The 18896-nt window shown below is 40.2% G+C and overlaps 2 protein-coding genes across 2 annotated transcripts in view; both read right to left on the reverse strand.

Annotated features, from left to right (window-relative positions):
* ccdc88b (coiled-coil domain containing 88B) overlaps positions 1-9650 on the reverse strand; it is a 67394-nt gene extending 57744 nt beyond the window's left edge. Inside the window, exons 1-3 of the mRNA XM_030739597.1 lie at positions 9420-9650; positions 8177-8325; positions 6268-6376 (exon numbers count right to left, since the gene is read on the reverse strand). Of these exons, the coding sequence (XP_030595457.1) occupies positions 6268-6376; positions 8177-8325; positions 9420-9479 (318 nt within the window). The 5' untranslated portion in view covers positions 9480-9650. The remainder of the gene's footprint in view (positions 1-6267; positions 6377-8176; positions 8326-9419) is intronic.
* A 1559-nt stretch (positions 9651-11209) lies between these two features.
* rom1b (retinal outer segment membrane protein 1b) lies at positions 11210-17728 on the reverse strand. The gene is made up of 5 exons (XM_030740230.1): positions 16930-17728; positions 15472-15714; positions 14957-15144; positions 14201-14447; positions 11210-12489 (listed from the first exon to the last, which is right to left on the reverse strand). The coding sequence occupies exons 1-5, from the start codon at positions 17074-17076 to the stop codon at positions 12217-12219; spliced, it is 1098 nt and encodes a 365-aa protein (XP_030596090.1). The 5' UTR covers positions 17077-17728; the 3' UTR covers positions 11210-12216.
* Between the last annotated feature and the right edge of the window lie 1168 nt (positions 17729-18896).

The raw sequence follows: 18896 nt of genomic DNA on the forward strand, positions 1-18896 counted from the left end.
TCTCTATGTCTAACAGAAACAAAGAAAAACAATATGATGATACCACTGAATAACAATCCTGCAGCTCAACCACTTAGCACTTCTACATGTTGCCCTTGTGGGAATAGCACATGGGTAATGTGACAACAATGCAGACGCACTGACATAATCTAAAAGATCACAAGTGACATCCTATATAACCAGAACCCATTACTAGGAGCAAATCAAAGCAATCATGAGTACTGCCAACAAATCTGCCTGGTATTATAGCCACTAGCATCCACTAGCATCACTATCATAGCCATAACTTATCCATTTCAGCTTGTCACAGATAGTATTAGTTCAATAAGGAACCATCTCCTTAGTGTATCTGCCATGACTGGACAAAACCATAAAATTACCACCAGAAACTGTATATTGTTGGAAGGAACTGTTCTACATTCAGAAAATACTTTATTAGGTGCACCTGTTCAGCTTCTAATCAGCCACTTCAATAATTGAATACATTTTAAGCATGTAGACATGGTCAAGATGACCTGCTGAAGTTCAAACCCTGCAGCAGAATGAGCTGTTGGAGCCAAATCAGAGAATCTGAGTATCCTCTGGGATTTTCTCACACAACCATCTCTAGGGTTTATAGAGAATGGTCCAACAAAGAGAAAATATCCAGAGAGCTGCAGTTCCTGGGTGAAAAATCCCTTACTGACGCCAGAGGTCAGTGGAGAATGGCCACACTGCTTCAAGTTGATAGGAAAGCGGCAGTAACTCAAATAACCAATTGCTCAAATAACTAAATCAGGCAGAAGAGCATCTCTGAACAAAAAATACACTGAACCTTGAAGCAGACGATTTCGTCGGCAGAAGACCAAACCAGGTGTCACTCCTGTTGCCTAAGAACAGGAAACTGAGGCTACAATTCACACTGGCTCACCAATGTATTGAGCAATACATTAGAAAACTGTTGCCTGGTCTGATGAGTAACAATTTCTGTTGCAACATTCAGACGGTAGGGTCAGAATTTGAAGTAAACAACATGGAAGCATGGATCCATCCTGCCTTGTACAAAAGGTTCAGGCTGCTGATGGAGGTGTAATGAAATGGGGAATACTTTCTAGGCATGCTTTCGGTCCATTAGTACCAACTGAACATCATTTAAATGCCACAGCCTATGAGTATTATTGCTGACCATGTCCATCTCTTTATGACCACTTTCTGACCGACCATCACTTTCACCCTGTTCAGTCATGGTCGTTTACAGTCAACATAGATGGCCTTCTCTGACAAACCTGCGACATAAGGGATAACAATGTTGTTCCATTTGTCATTCTTGCTCTCCCTAGTTGGTGTCTTGACTTTCTTTCTTGTACATCTTTGCTGATTTGATGACGGCCCAGTTGGGATAACCTCATGTTTTAAGAGCTTTCTTTACATGTGTGTCCCTTTTCTTTCCCTGGAACATTTTCGGCCTGGTGTTGCACCCCAAGTTTTTGTTCAAGTGGGTGGTGAGAGTCAAAGAGTGGGTACTGGTCTGTGTGTGTGTGTGTGTGTGTGTGTGTGTGTGTGTGTGTGTGTGTGTGTGTGTGTGTGTGTGTGTGTGTGTGTGTGTGTGTGTGTGTGTGTGTGTGTGTGTGTGTGTTTCTGGTAAACTTCAATGTTGAGGCTTCCATCTTCCCCAGTGAACCCAGCACAGTCCAGGATTGGTAACCAGTTAAATGCAACAATTGGTTAAAGCTGAACTTTTGTTGAATCTTTCCTCTGCCTTACCTATTTATTTATTTATTTATTTATTTACTTATTACATCTTCACTGTCCTTGCCAAAAAGAGCAAACCTGCCAAAAAAAAAAAAAAAACACACATTTTCACTACTGTCTTGATTATCTCAGCTGAGGGACTGCATATTACAGAAAAAACATTTCAAATTTTAAATGAACTAAATCCATTCAGTCCCTGGCTTCTAATTTTGGACATTTCTTGCATGGTCCTGGGCTACAAAGTATTTTTAATGCGTTTCAAATTCAGGAGATTCAGGACAACCAGAAGGCCCACCAACACTGTGTTCAGCTTGTTTCAGCGAGTCGTAATTTGTGCTTTGAGCTCTTGGACAAATCTCCTGGCAGACTCAAATGACGCTGTATCAAGCTGGACCACAGACGCCTCAGACATTTCCCATCCAGAAACCTGGCTTCTTTGGCAGCAGAAAGAAATATTTGTCATGTGACCCTGCAGCGCCTTCCTCCTCCTACATTGCCATCTAGTGCATCGCTAGTATAGAGGGTGATCATCCCGTTACTTTACCACTTAATTTAGTTGGTCTTAAACTCAGAAAAGAGCAGAACAACTTCCTCATTAATTAAAAACATTTCTGTCAGACAGCCACACACTGATGCTGGCTAGCTCCTTTCCCAACTGCTCGGAAAGACTGTTCACAACCTCCTCACATCAATCAGTGCAAAATCACAAGAGTCCACATGCACGTCACAATTACAGGTCTCTCAGCTGCTTACTGTAATTTATGAACTATACAGGGAGAAAGGCAGGGACTCCCTTTAGCAACTGGCATGTGCAGCAAACCTTATGTTTCTGCTCCTTCAGGGCGTGCAGGATATTAGCCACTGTAGATTTGAGTTGGTCATCATGCAGTTCATGGCTGATGTTGCCAAACAGACTTCTGCAGGAGATTAGCCAGACCGATAATTATATAGAAGCTGCTTGTTGTCATTGGCATGGTAATGTCTTTGCATGGGCAATTCCCTGTCGGGCAGCACAGCCAAAACACATACTGGGTTATATTTGCTTGAATGCCTCCTGCACTTTATTTTGTACATTATCATTTGGTACAATACAAAAGAAAGAGGTCGACAATGTGAATAATGTGCAGTGATTTCCAGGGCAGTTACAATCAAGGGTAATTTCTAAAGAAAGCAGATTTTTCCTAAAAGCAAAAGCCAAAAAAATAAGGAATTAGCTATATAGAGCAGTCCTGAAATTGAGATAAACTCATTCATCACACTGCTACCTGCAGTTAAGAGGTGAAGTAAGTTCCATCTCTATGATCTTTTCCAAATCCCGCCTTTTTATATTATTTTGTTTGGATTGGTGGTTGTTTCAATTTTTGCCACAGACTTGTTTTTCTCTATTTTCCCCTAGTTTTAATTTTTGGCTTTATTTAAAACAGATTAGTAGAGACATTTACTGGATGTTCAGCAGCCTTAAAAAATCTCAGAGTTTACCAAGGACAGAGATCTTTAAATGTGGAAGGTCAATAAATTAGTAGTCAAGAGAAATTAACATTTAAAATCCCATTAACAGAGAGCAAGTGTCTCATTCAGTGGCAGTAAATGGAGCAAAAAAAAAAAAAAGAATAGATTAAGAAAGACATAGGAGGACAGAATACAGTCAGCTAGAGTACCGCACATTAGCATATAATGAAATTAAACCAATAGAATAGAACACTTGCAGCATAGCACTCATAAATTTTACAGTAGGTTATATGAGTCCAGTATAACCTACTGCATCTACAGTACAATAGATGTGCACAGCCTTCACTTCCCTCCTATGTCATCTACACAAATAGCTCAGTGTCTGTAGAAGAGAAGCTGAGGTCACAGTAGATATCAAGCCCTGCCAAGCTGCACACTGTTTCTGTGGCTTAAGCTCTCCACACTCTTGTCATTGTATTGCACGCACTCTCTCACAAAAATACATTGAGAGCATTAAACAGTAAAAAAAAAAAAAATTAGTGAGAAGTAAAACTGTGACCAATGTGGAACTAAATGTCTGCAGAGACAGTGGAGCCTGTTCTGAGTACACCTGGTGAAATTCTAGGGTAACGTCAGCTAATTTGAGCTTGTCAGTTATTTGCCAGTGTGTTGTGCTGCTAGGAGCTTTCAAGGGACATTAGTGATTCACTGAAAATTAGGAAGTGAAACCTTGTAGACCCGTGTTCTTTTGTTGTGTGACAAGCAAAGCAGCGTATGTTCAGTCCACCTGACTTGTGCTTCAGGATGCTTTCCTCGCTGAGAGCTGTGGCTTTCTGAATCATCCTTGGGGGGGAAAGAATTGTGTCATTTCCTGAAATGCCAGAGGCGCATGTGAATGCACATTATGAAATGCATGACACTGAAGGCCATTCGATGGTTTCTTAGTCTTCTTCCTTCCTTAGCCTCTAACCACAGCAGCAGCTAAAAAAAATGCAGCTTGCCACTCCTCCACTTTTTTCTCACCCCATTTGCCTGATAATAAGCAGGATGGAAAATTCTCTGTTTCATCTTTTCTCTTGCGCTAATGCAATGTCTCCCTGTGCATGCACTTCAAACTTTCTACAATACCCCCGAGCAATATATTGTTAGTGTTAGACTGATAGCTGAGCCTCATCTTGTCCTCTGCTTTTACTACCTCGCAGCTAGACAACTGCTTCTCCAGCCCTCCTCCATCACCCCGCCTCCCTCGCCATTTGTGTGGCTGTGAGTCATGTTTTAGGAAGATATTCCAGCTCTTTTATAAGACTTTTCTTCTTATAATGAGCTGGGAGTCATTTCAGTCCATCCACAAAAGAAGCCATTACACTAGTGTTTATGAAAACTTTTTTAGGTAGAAATGCTAGAGAGTGAATAGGGCTATTCAAGAGAGGAGATGGAGCTCAAACCAGACCATTTACAAATGCCTGCGCAGCCTGTATCACTGTGTCACACGTGTGCCTCAGTGTATCAGTGTAATGACTTGTCTTACCGCTGAGATATTAATGCCACAGTCTGACAAGGTATCAAACTACCCAATTAAGCTTTGTTGAAGCTTGTAGCTACAGAGATGAAGCTTCCAGAAAAAAACAACTCAAAGAATTAGTTTGACATTTTGGAAAAACATGTATTTATTTTCTTGCTGAGAGTCAGATGAAGAGATCGATACTGCTTTCATGTCTGCTGGGGTAAAGTTAGCAGCAGAGCAGCATAGCATGAAAGAAAAGAAGAGAAAGCTTTAAAAAAGGGGGGAAAAAAACACCAGAATAAAGCTGTACACCTACCAGCAAGTTAAAGCTCATTAATTAGCATATTATATCGGATTTTTTTTTTAATCCCTATGAAGGGACTATTGCTTGACTGGATGCAACATGACCTCCAGGAAGGAGTTTAATATAACAAAAAATATAATAATAATAATGTGTAAACTTTAGATATGCTTGTAGGCATATTTTATCAAATTCCAGCAAAGACAGATTTCAAGCCACTGTGATGAGCTAACTAACAGGTGTCTTTTTGCTTCAAATTGTTGTTTTTTTAACTCTTGTGAAGAAAGCAATCATACATGCCATAAGTATTCATTTGAATGTGAAACTGTTTAAAGGTTTCTGACTTCACAGCACATGTGATGGAACTGTTTCAGTGTTCATTTATAAAGACGGATAGTACTTAAGATTGAAAAATAAAAATAAATACATACTGTTTAACACCAAATGTATTTTCTAGACAGTTGCAGACGCTATAATATTTTCACAGGAAGCTGTAACATCCAGCTGCATCATCAGAATTCTGCAGTCAGGCTTCTGCTGACCTGAGGCACCTGAGGGAAATACCTGGTACTTCAGATGTTAAATGCTCAACTGTGTTCACTATCTAGTCTCTAACTCTGGCTGCTGTTTGAAGTTGGGCAGGTACCATACAAAGCCATTTTATTAAAGCTTTCTGGCTGAAATCAGGTTTCTGTTGCCTCTGAAAACAGGCTGATAAAAGCACTGTGAAGCAGAACAGTAAAGCTGTAGCAACAGCAGGTGAAAACGACACTGTACGACTCAGGGAAGCTGCACTGGTAGATGACAACCCTCTTGGGGTTCACCATTGCAAGTGATATTTTCTGTGGCAAGCCAACAGGTACTAATGAGTCAATATTTGACATGCTGTGTCCAGAAAATTATGTCCAAAGCTTCAGTGAGAAGACCACAAGATGCAGCTGTGGGGATTTTCTGAATACTGTGCAAATGCGTAAAAAATTATCCATCTGTCCAAGTTCTAAAATATACAAAGTGCCCAAAATGCAGTTAAATAGAAATATAAACTAAAAGAGAAACTGTAGCCATTTCCATTGTAGTACAGTTTACCTTAACCATGCCTAAATGAATTGAATATCATTACACCTTTGATGGGTTTATTTTTGTTATAGTGGGAATGCAAAGCTCACAAGAAGACCCGTGCAGGCTCTGATGACTCTCAGCACATCACCCTGATTTCCCTCTTGATGATATAATCTAACAGAGTCTCACCATTCCCCCCCCCCCCGCAATCACCCTCCCCTACCTGGTAGAAGGCTCGGAGGTGTCGATTTAAAATAGAAAAATTCTGGACTCTCAGCATGTGGTCATCTCTCTCGCTGTTGTACAGCCTCTCCACCTTGGGGTTTGGGTCTCTGGGTAGACACAGGAGAAAAAACACAGTGGTGTACACACTGCAGCTTAATCAAACAGCCCAGCACCATTTCTCTCCAGATGAGAAATTCTTATGCAACAGTGCATTTAAGCAGAGTGAATAAAACTTTAATGAGGTCTGAGAAGCAGGCAGTGAGAATCCACATGCAATTATTTGTTGAAATAATGTGGCTTAGGTCAGGCCAAATTAATCAGCTATTGAGCAAATCCTGCCTAAGATCTTGTCCTGCCAGTTAATAGACAAAAGGTTTTCTCCTGCCGAAACTTGAACACAAAGATAAGGCAATGAGTGGAGATGGTTTATAGGATGGCAAGTGTGCAGAACATAATTTTATAATTTACTAGGAACTTAATAACATTGTCCTTTCCCACACGTACTGGAAAACAACATGAGGTTATGAAACCGAGTGTGATAAATGTTACGTCACATTTCATGCAAAAGAAAAATAACAATACCCAGTGTTTGTTACCATGTAAACACCTCTCTGAGGCTGTGCTGTGGCACAGTAAAAAAAACATACAGGAAAATGTTTACCAGTTAGCATGTCAGGGTTCTTAAATTAACATCAAACACAAAGTGATGGTTGGGATTTCAGGAGGTATCTGTGCATAAATCAAAGAAAATCTCAAAAGTGGACACAAAAAAATGATGGTGCTACATTAAATATCACAAAATTATAGCTCACTCTGAGTAGAACTTGAGTTACTGTCCCTTAGGTCATGCTGTCAGTTACACTAAGCCAATGTACTTTAATGCACAATATTATACTGGGGGAATTATCTGCCTTTATTTAATAGCTGTGTGGCTGTATTAAGAGGGTTGGACGTGACTGCCAAACTGCCAATCTGTCCCAGTGGTCACTCAAAGCATTGCATCAAAAATTAATACACAAATTTTACAAATTCATCTACAGCTCTCAAACTATTCTCCTATGACCCTATTATATAGTAATATACATTACTCCTATTGTTCTATTATGAATATGATTTGTTTAATTGTTTATATGTTGATTTGTTTATTTGTTTAAGGCAACAAAAAAAAATGCATTTCTTGCCCGGTGCATAAACCCAAAACTGGGTTCACCATCCAGTTCTTCATACTACAGCCAGTATAGAGACAGGAAAGACATGCACGTATACAGAGGAAGATGTAGCCATGAATGTATTAAGAAAACTGGTGCTATTTTTTTTTTTTCAGTTATCAGTAATGGTACTGCAACAACAACAACAAAAAAAAATCCCCTGTATCCAAAAAAAGCATTTCCTCCATTATAAAAGAGGCATGTTAAAATGATTGACAGGACACAGCTGCACAGAAGGTCAGTTTGCACTCTTTCTATTATCCCGCACACTGTCCATCACCTAAACCCGCTTCACTTAAATTACATAAGCACCTCAATCACCAGGCCACCAGGGTGCCCCATCTCAGTGCTTTTTAATGGCTTTTACTCAAAAAGAAAAGTGGCATGGAGTTTCAGTAAAGAATGGGTTGTGTGTGCATTTCAGCATTTCAGATTGCCAATAAAAGCCACATTTTTTGCAACTAATTGCAAGGTTGAACAGTTTATAATTTCAGTTTAAAAATGTCTCAAAATGAGCATTTGTGTTCTTATTGTTTTATATTTATATGACTACATTTAAAAGTTCCTCTAACAACAAATGACTAGGTAGGGTCTGCAAAAGCTCATCAAGTTATCTTTTCCCATCCTAACAGTCACCTTCACCACAGAGAGCACATGGCTAGAAAGCAATGAAAATGAGAAAATGTGGATGACTCTTACATGACCCTCATGACCTCATTGAGGAAAATCCCATTGGTCAGCCTCAGGTAGCGGTCTCGGGTGCTCTGCGAAACTGAGTTCACTTCCATGTATTGGCTGTAGAGAGGGGCACCATCCTCACCCTCCACCATATTCTCAAACAGCAGAACCTGTGAGAGACAGATAGAGATGTTATGTTGTGTGGTGACCAGAGACAAAGAAGACCGACACAGGAGCAGAAAATAGATACAGAGATGGGCTAAGGGAAATTTTTCACACAGGAAGTCACTTGAGTCAGTGCACCTGTCCGAACAGGTGGTATCTGTGCGCTCACACTGGGAAGCACTTCACAGCGACAGCCAGCCAAGCAGGACTGCAGCCAAGGTCTCTCTCTTCTAAGATGACTTGTGCCAATGCAAACTGCAATATAATGAGGTTTATTCCCACCTGCACCTTCTAAAAACTGCACTGTAGGTAAACAGAGTAATGAGCCAGAGTTGGTCTCAGCTGATAAGGTGAAGCAGAGCAGGCTGAGATGCTGCGGATAAAAAACCTTCAGCATATGAGAAACAGGGCGAACAATCTCGGTGAAAAACTGAGCTGCTGAAGTGCCCTCAAGAAAATACCAAACCTCTGCCAGGTCCTGTTGAACCTGACATCTGACCGACCTCCTCCTTGGAAAGGAGCAACAACCAATGAGAACATCCCTACAAGGTTCATCACAGTATCACAAACACTGCTCATTAACCGGGGGGGGGACCGGCTTCCCATGTGGAAAACTCAGCTGGGAATTCAGTGTGTTACAAATGTAGCTGGTTTAAGTGAGAGCATAATCTCTTGAAAACACCGCAGACAATTTCGTGTTATTCTGAAATCAGAAGCAGCCCAAGGACACGGAAGTGTCAAGGCTGGGAGAGAAAATGTTGGTCATTAAGAGGCGAGGGAAGCTGCCAAAAGGAGAAGTGTTTGCTTTTCTGTACACAACAGAAAAAAAAAGGCAGGGTCGAGGCAATTTGTGTGATTTATTCAAGTTTTATATTTATTCTGGTGAATAGTACTGGAAAGCAGGCTGCTCTAAAAGATGTCCCAAGCTTTCTGACTAGAAGTAATACAGAGTTTACTGCAGAGCTAAGTCAGCGGCTGAGGCGGATTTATTATTTTTTTACACCGTTTTACACCCTCCTCCTGTTTTATTCTCCCCTCTGCGCCTCTATAAATGATGACCTTTTCTCTAACTCAAAGTGATAAATGATAAATGACGTACCCATTGCGCCAACGCACTTTCCATGAATTCCTCTATTATCTCCTTAATGTTGGACTCCATTGTTGTGGCACGAGGGCTGTGAAACACTACAGAAGACAGCTAATTAAAGAATATCACTAACTCGGTGTATATAATGAATCAAAGAGAGTGAATCCATCTTGCGTCAAGTGAACTAATTTGACATTTGTGCGGCCCTTCCCCTGCCTGCCGCCACCTCGCTGCTGCCTCTTCCTCTCTCTGACAGTGTGTCAGTTAGTCTCGTTGCAAAACCACACCGGAATTTTTCAGAAAGCACATGTTGCCTTTTTTTTTTTTAAACACACCCTCAGCACTTCACACAACACACAAACAGAAATATCTTCCCAACTACTACATAACACTCTTTAAAATGAAAAAACGTGCATAGTGTTTTGAAGGACACTGTTACTTTACACAGGTGAAATATTCGGTCCACTTTCCTCTGTGCATCTTGATATGAAAATTGTCCTTAAATTTTTTATTTTTTTTTTTTTACGCTATTTACCTCAATATCGCCACGTTTGGTCTCTGGATGTGATATATTGATCTAATGTGTGTGAAAATGAGGTGAAGGTTTCCACTTTAAAGTTAGAAGTGTCGTGTTTCCAATGTTCACCGTGTGTTCAGCTGCGTTTCAAGCACTGTGCAATAGCGACCTCTGGTGCTTCAAAAGACGATAAATTACATCATTAATTTCTAAACAAAACCAAGCGGGAAGCAAGGTACCTTGCTTTTAACTAGGTGCTGTGCATAATGCAGTGCAGTGTTTTTCCTTATATTGCTGGGTAAAACTGTGATTTTAAACTTTTATGTGTCAACGTTTTGACGGCAGAGTGCATGTAAACGGACAGGGGCGCGTCTCAGTTTTTTTTTTTTTAGATGGGGTGGCACAGGTCAAACACAAAGCAGGGCGGGGCCACAGAAAATCTGAATATTTAATGAGAAATGAAAATCAATGGCGCAGAAAACGTTGGGCATAATTTTTAGACCCGTGTGCATTAATTTTAATTGCTTGTGTATTGCTGTGCAGCTTTATCAATAAAAATGCAATTCATTAGCAAAATATTAAGTAGCTAAAAGTTTAAAATAAATATCATGGAGTAGCTACAAATTACAATAACTGCATCCAAAATAGAGTAGAAGCAGAAAGTACCATAAGATAGAAATACTTAAATAAATTACAAGCACATTAAATCTGCACTTCAGTAAAGTACGTTCTTACTGATCCTATCCATCCTCTCATCTGATGTGTCGGGCACTGTAAGATTAATAGTACTCCAGCACACTTTCAGTTCTTTTTTATAATGTATCTGTTAAAATGATGGTTGTTGACATTTTTTCTGTTTTTTTGTTTGTTTCTTTGTTTGTTTTTCATTATTCCTCAAGTGGCTGTTACATTTTCTAACTCAAGCTGTATTTGTCAATGATGGAAGGTTTAACCTGCTGCAAAGAAGAGTAATGATTCCTTAGTCATGTTCTGCAATGCTTTATCAAAGTATGACATGGATAGTGTATGTGCATAATAGTAGATTCTTTCCTGTTTTTGCTCACAGGCTGCAAAAAAAAGATACCAATTGCCACCATCGAAAATCTTAGTTATCAGTAATGGCCCTGATCTAAAGTCATGTGTGTGCACTAACTTTTACCTTCACTCCTTTGTCAATCTCTGCTTCATGTTTGAGTTTGGGTTTTTTTTTTTTAAATCATGTTTTCTTCCAACATTGATTGGATGCTTATATGTTTGAAATCAAATAAGACATTCATGAAAAATATTCTGTGATATAGTTTTATTTAAGAAGATTGAGCACACATTGGATATACCTGCAGCTTGGACAGATTACCATGAAAATAATTGTTTTTTCTCTTTTTTTGCCACAATAATTATTTATAGACTGTTCTTCTTTGTAAAATAGTTTCCAACATGTTGTATCAGTGTGCTGTTTATGACAGAGTGCGTTCCTGTGTGCTGTCAGGGTGCGTTGATACTGCTTGTGCAGCAGTTCTGGGATTAACTACACCAGGATTATCAGATTGTTTCAGAGCTGCCAGGAAAGACACGATGACAGCTTCATATAGGGCACCACACACACATATACACGCAAACATGCACACTTAATCCAACTCTCCTTGCTGAACTCAGATAACCCATTGTCATTTTCATACGCGCCTCTGTTATATGACATATACAAAAGGAAGCCGACACTACAAAGCAGTTTAAAAACTTCTACTTTTAATATATAATTTTTGTGCATTGCCAGTTTAACAGGTTTCTAAGCATTTCATTGCAGATTAGTACAAACTACAGCTGTGAGTTGAATATTACAGCGCACACAGGATGAACTTTAGCATCATGTGATCGTGACTGAATTTGAGCCAAAAATGTCAAAAAAAATGGTCAAATATGTTTTTGTGTTCAAGCTAAACCTGTTTAAACTGACTGTTCTAGATACAACAAGATGTACTACACATCTCCTGAACAGATTCTTTGATGGTGACACATTCGTGATGTCCTGCACAGAGGAGATGTTTGTTTTGGTGTCTGTGCAGGACTCGATAAGATTCCCTGTGTGTTGCCCTGTTTTGGCCATGTGCGAGGGAGCTGCAGGTGCTGCTTTTGGTGGAACATAAATCAAGCCTAATGTGTCAAAACCAAAAAGGTGCCCTACTTGCCACCACCCAACTCACAACCAAAAAAATAAACACAGACTCATCTCCCCCATCCCCCTGCATCCCTTCCTCCTGAGCTCTCTTTTTTTTTTTTTTTTTAACATTTCTCCCTCTAGCTGGCAGGGGAGGGAGTAGGGGAGACAGCCTTCTCCGTGGTGTTATCAGCTGGCTTCACTGCATCTGCAGCCCCAGGGGATTCTTCGGTGGCCGAGGGGTCAACCTGCGCAAACTTCACAATGTCGAGGACCTTTGCTTTAACATCCTGAAAGGTTTCCTTCACGCCCTTCTCCAAGAGATAACCCTCACTTTCACCCTCGGGGTTCTCTAGAGCCGTGGCTGCCTCCACAGCCGTCTGCAAGTACCTCAGGCTCACCAGCACTGACATCTGCACAGAAAGAGGCAATAAAGATACTGTGAAATCTGGGTGCAAGATCCGTGTTAGCAGACAGATTTTATCACAAAATGAGATGGTCAAAAGGTTTCGTGTGCTCACATAAAAGAAGAGAAGCATCAACTTTGATAAAAACATGTAGTTTCAAAGCTGCTGATGATAACCACACTATGAAGGACTTTTTATTCAAAGACAGATACACAAACTTTCACAGAAGCATTTTCTGTACAGCTTAGCCTTCTACATATATATATATATATATATATATATATATATATATATATATATATATATATATATATATATATATATATATATATATGTGTGTGTGTGTGTGTGTTTGTGTGTGTGTGTGTGTGTGTGTGTGTGTGTGTGTGTGTGTGTGTGTGTGTGTGTGTGTGTGTGTGTGTGTGTGTGTGAGACCTTTTTTTTGTTAGCTTGTACTGTCTTAGCCATATGAGAGACATTTTTTTCTGATTTTGAATTTTCATTGTGCAAATATTATCAAGATTATTACAAATATGGCAGCTGGGATTGGCTCCATCCCTGCAACCTTGAATTGGATAAGTGGAAGAAGATGGATGGATGGATGGATGGATGGATGGATGGATGGATGGATGGATGGATGGACTTTAAGATAACAACCATGAACATGAATTTATTTAAAATATTAACACTTATCTTGCAGTGGTGATGTATAATATAAAACATGTTAAGAAGGCAGTTATTATCATATAGGGGTGCTGTGTTTTGTTTTGTTTTTGTTTTTCTGTTTTTAAACTGGTGAAATTCTTTTAAGAATTTCTTACTTCACGTATAAAGTAAGAAAATTGTCATATTGGGTTTGAGTACACCTTTTGCAATCTGAAGTTTCTAAATCAAGTGACTATAATAGTTAATATTTTCAGCTAAACTAAATCTCTAACGGATCATTTCCATACAGTCTCTTAGAATGTGCTTCCAATGAGTTTCCCACAACTGTGAGATACAATTTTGACTGAAACTTTACTGCAGTCTTCAGGACAACAAAGCAGTGGTGGTGCAGTCAGCGCTGTACAAAATATTTTTAGTATTATCTCATGCTTCCTCTTCCCTGTTTTGTCTGATGCTGGGTAGCAAAATTCAGATTTTGGTAAAGCACTGTAACTGTACTTGAAAAAGAGACATTATTTCGCTCATCAGTCACAACACTGATCTGTTGAACTTAGATGTATAGCTTGTCTGATTGGCTGTGGGGAATGATAGTGCTTATTCAACATTTGAAAGCACGTCCTGTTCCAGACTTAGTTAGGCTATTTAAACAGAATGTGCTGTCAATGCTGGCATTTTGCAAAGGAATGAAAGTGCATGTTTGATTAAAAGCTGGAAATCAATGTAAACCAGTGAGGTTTTTCTTTCTGTCGGTTGTCATGGCAGTCTGTGCGTCAGTAGACAACCATCATTTAAAATTCTGTTTTTTGCTTCTTCTTTTGTGTGTGTGTGTGTGTGTGTGTGTGTGTGTGTGTGTGTGTGTGTGTGTGTGTGTGTGTGTGTGTGTGTGTGTGTGTGTGTGTGTGTGTGTGTGTGTGTGTGTGTGTGCGTGTGTACTCCCACACTGTGACAAGTGCTTGAAGAAGGAAAAGACAGAATAATTTAAGCACTTCTCTATGCACACAAGATACTCAAAGCAATATTATATAATAACATGTTATTTTAGATTCTTCACCTGTATTAAGATGACTGACAACACACCAGGGCCAGTTGAGTTCATCAGCTCCATGTAGTAGTCGGTCAGAGCCTGCCTACAGCCGCGGCTGTACAGATTGAGCTCCTCTGATTGGTAGTCATAGTTGTAGTGAGCATTGTTATCTGTCAGGTGATACTGCAGGCAGGGGCGTGGGGAGGCAGGGTTGCAGCAGCTGAAAGGAACTCCATCCAACAGGTAACGGCCATCCACGTTACTCCGGATACGACTGTAGGCGGATGAAAGAAATAAAGCATGAAAACCAGGAAGGGAGACAGATTTAAAAACAGAGAGAACTGAGAGAAGAGGAAGTGGAAGAAAGGTTAGGAGGTAAATTCATCTTAAAACCAGTTAAAGGCCAACTGCTAGCTCAATGCACGCTTGAGCAGTGCCTCTATACAAGTGTCATCATGTCACAACCTTTCTGTTTGTTCATTCCTTTTCACTTTCCTATCTTTGACCAACCTTTCTCTGCTTGCTGTACGACCAACCTTTTCATCGATGTCTATCATTCTCTTCGAAAGTAAAGGCCAGAACTATTTTTAATATACTCTTCCTTTACACTTAATATCATTTTTCTCTATCTCACTCTCTCGCTCTCTCTGACATATTGTTTGACCTTTCTGGATGTGAAGTCTGCTTATCATATAGACCTCTATTTTCTTCGCTTCTCTGTGCTGTATACCCCTCATCAGTCCAGTTTCTTCTCTTTCTATCTGTACATCATCATTCACTCACTCCTTGACATCCTTGGAGGTGAAGTCCAGATATCTAGTGCTGACCCATTGAACCTCAAACCAGTCCTTGAAGTTGTTGTTTCCACAGCAGCGGAACTCCATCTGCAAATGATCAATGGTCTCCTTTTGAAAGCAGCGACCGGGCACGTCCGTGTCCTTGTAGAACCGGATCCCATTCCTCAGTCCCACCTGACATTGAAGACAATGAAGAAGAAGGTGTTTTGTTGGATTGTCTTTAAAAGATGTTTGAGTTTCAGTGCACTTTGAGCTGGTTTTACAAATAATGTTGGGATTGTTGGTCCAATTCCTTTCCGCCATATATGAATTAATTGACAGTTCTTATTATCTTTGAATGAGGCTAGTGAGAAGCATTTTAACTGCAGCCACAGCAACCTAGGGGGGAGCAGGTTTGCTCTTGAGTTTTGCTTGACACTTGTCCCTTTGATAAGCACATCCTCTTTAGAGGCCACCTACTTATACCCTCCTTTAAATCCTTACCCATCCTAGTGAACCCACCTTCAGGGACTCCTCCAGGCGTCCCTGCAGGGCATAGCTGAGCACCACCACAGAAATGAGCAGACAACAGAGTAGTGCAGCTACAGCAAACCAGACCAGCAGAAGCACCTTCCAACGGGGGAAGCGGCTTGCATCCAGGGAGTCCTGACACACACGAGTGGCAACCCAGTTGGTGCCAATGGATGCCAGGCCCACCATCATCAGGATGTTGGGCACCACATGGATCTCTGTGTTATCCATCACCTCAAGAGAAGAAGAGCACAGTCAAAGATAATAGTTGGCACAGCAGCAGCAGTCAGCTGCAGGTCTCTTTGTCATTTCCTTCACTCACTTTATAAGGTAATAATCCTCCGTTCAATTATCCTTATCTAGTCTAAAATGACCTTGGTGGCCAAAAGATTCAATTAGCTGCAAAGTCTACATGGAAATATGATGATAAATTTAATCAATTGCCCACGTTACTGCAGAAGTCAATTATGGACTGAGTTTATCATTGGCTGAGTTTGCAAAAGCCTACCAGCCACAAAGCACCTTTGCACAATTGTTGTTTTAAAATTACCATTAAAAAAATGTTCAATTAGAGTTCAGTGGAGCCCCCATCTAATATGAGCCTGTAAAATCTGTACAGCCACCAGGGTTTTATGACAAATAAGCTCTCTAGATGATATTTCAAAAAAATATTTTATGCTACATATGGAATACTCAGTTTTGCTGCTGACAAAGTGCAACAGAGAGCAAAACAACTGTACAAATGATGGATTTGTCTACAGACTATAAATGAGGATTATACTCTAAGAATCTTTTTTTAGATCCTTAGTTTCCTGATTCCATTTCCTTGGTCACAGAGTAAACATTTCTTCTTTTTTTTTCACTCAGTGTAACAACATCTTCACCATCTTGAAAAACAATGGTTACCATGCAACTAAGCGTCTCACTTTAGATCAATAAATATTTGAAAGCATGCATGCATGGCCTGATGCTTTCCTATGGATATAAATTCTTTAAGCCTGTCCAATTAATAGCTGATCAATTCAATCAAATGGCTACAATGATTAAACAAATGCACCACTGTTGTAGGAGTCATGGCAGTTACCTGCTGGTCAAGCACCTACAATATACACTGCACACTAATAATTTTTGTGGTAAAGCGCTGACATTGCAATGAAGCCTTTCAGCAGACTCCACATAAGTGACTTAACATACATGAATGTGCATGTTTACACTTGGGTGCTGTGTGTTTGTATTTGTGGATTAAACTCAAGCTAAGTTTAAAAAAAAGAGCGACACAGCAGGCTGAGTAAACACCCCTGAGCAAAGGCAGATGTTTGAGTATATAATCCCATATTTGTTCAACCTTTAACACATTCATGCATTAGATTTCAGCTCCACCTGGCCTTCTGGCTGACATTGCTTTATGCGTGTGCTTGCATCCATGTGAGTGTCTCTCTCTCTCTCTACCTCAGCCCTACGAAGCAGCTCTGTCTTAAGGTAAACACCCAGACAAAAGATGAAGGCCCCGCACATCACTGCCAGCCATGACATCAGCCACAGGCCCTGGGCCAGACGCACCCGCCTCTGCTGGGTGAACTTCATTTTCAACAGCATGGTTCACTATTATGCACCGATCAGCACAGAGAAAAGAGAAAAAAGAAAGAGAGTGGGAGCTGGATGGAGCTGAGCGAGTCTATTGTGGTCAAAAAATGAGTCTTTCCAGAGGTGGCCAACTACATTTATGGAGACAAACCCAAGAGACTTCAAAAGACGGTGGCTACAGTATTGTTGGATTGGTCAGTGGTCAGTCCAGGCCTTGTCGTTTGATTAGTTATTAGTGAGTTGAGCTCATCTAAGTTGTTCCAGGTGGAGGGGATAAGCAGGTAGATCCCTGAGATGGTAAAGGACAAAGTCGACCGTAGAGGATAATCCAGAAACGTTCACTTGGTTGCTGAAATGTCCCAAAAAGATTTTTTTTTTTTTATGATCCAGATCTGTCCAAGTGAGAAGTGTGATTATTATTAAAGTATGGTAGAAAAGAAAGAGATAATCCTTTTCACAAATATTACAGTTGTTTCCCTCAAGCAATTGATGACACCGCCACAGTCTCCCCTTCAAGTTGAAATCAATGATTTGTTCCTCTTGATGTGATGCTGTCTTTTGATGGCGGCCCTCCGGGTCTGTGCATATGCGGCGCCCCCTTAAACCGCAGTACCCATGGTTGGAGGACACAGACAACTGGCCAAATTCGAGAGTTTGGAACCGTAATCCTGACAGCAGAGTCCCTGGGATCCTATTAGAGCCCAGGAACCAATGGGAAAGCAGGCCAGTGTCTGATCAGCAAACTTGTTCTGATGGACTCATAGTATGGGAGGGTCTATTGGACTATTATGACAGGTGGATTTACCTGAAGCCCATTTACCTGAAGGCTTGGAAGTCTCATAAACAGAAGAAACATATATTACTGTTTAGCTAATAGCAAGAATACAGTGGGGTCCAGGAGTATGGAAAAAAATCCAGTTTATCAGCATCACTCAGAGTTTTCACTGTATCACTGGGCCCAGGCATATCATGCAGTTAGAGGAGAAAAGTCTAAGATATTTGGAATAGTCCCACACACATCAGCTTTTACTTGAAAAACCACTCTAGCAAATGCTTTATCTGACTTTTTATTTGGCTTTAAATGCACTAAAACAGTATTCCCATAACTAATTTGAACCTAACTCCAGCTAACACTTTTCATGCAAACCAACTCCCTTCAAACTGGTTTGTGTTATAATAAAAGAAACCTGCAGTCACGTATGATGTTATATTACACTGTCCCAGAAAACCACTGTATGGTGTTATTTTTAAAAGAACTATATGTACTGCATGTGACGATTAGATCTAAGGCAGGCTAGATGGTATCTACTGATAATGTACCGACTAAAATAAAGTGAGTACAGTTCCCAGAATGAGCCAATGTTCTTTGTTGAGGTTCGTTAGGAAGAAGCTGGTTCACGTACAGTGAAAGTGAGACCAGAGTTATACTTGCAGGGGATTATGACTACAGTGCGATAGGGAGGGAGGTGGGGCCAGATCAATAGGATTAAACTGTTATTATAAGTATTTATGATGGCCTGAATCAGAGTTATAGTTGGGTTGAGGCCAGTCTCACGTTATCAGTTCTTTCAACACAAATAATGCTCTACCACACCACCATTATTAACATTTGCTGTGGCATTTTCGAACCATGAGACTTATTGAAAGATCTGATCATTCAAACACATATAAGCAAACCTGTTTAGCTCTCTAGCAACAGAGACTGTAAGATACAGTTACCAGCCTGACTTTGAGAATGGCAACACTTTCTTTATGTTTTTTGTAAATGGACTGGTACTTACACACATCTAGTGCTTTTCTACTCTAATTGAACTCTCAAAGAGCTTTTTATT

Source organism: Archocentrus centrarchus, chromosome 10 (assembly GCF_007364275.1).
Source record: "Archocentrus centrarchus isolate MPI-CPG fArcCen1 chromosome 10, fArcCen1, whole genome shotgun sequence".
Lineage (NCBI taxonomy): Eukaryota > Metazoa > Chordata > Actinopteri > Cichliformes > Cichlidae > Archocentrus > Archocentrus centrarchus.

Bases quoted from the DNA above. Each gene is read 5' to 3' on its own strand.
- rom1b (XM_030740230.1), bottom strand. From the start codon at position 17,076: ATGCTGTTGAAAATGAAGTTCACCCAGCAGAGGCGGGTGCGTCTGGCC. The intron at 15,145-15,471 runs GTGGGTTCACTA...CTTCAATGTCAG, and splicing joins GCCTGGAGGAGTCCCTGAAG to GTGGGACTGAGGAATGGGAT. The intron at 14,448-14,956 runs GTGAGTGAATGA...ATCCGCCTACAG, and splicing joins ACCTCCAAGGATGTCAAGGA to TCGTATCCGGAGTAACGTGG.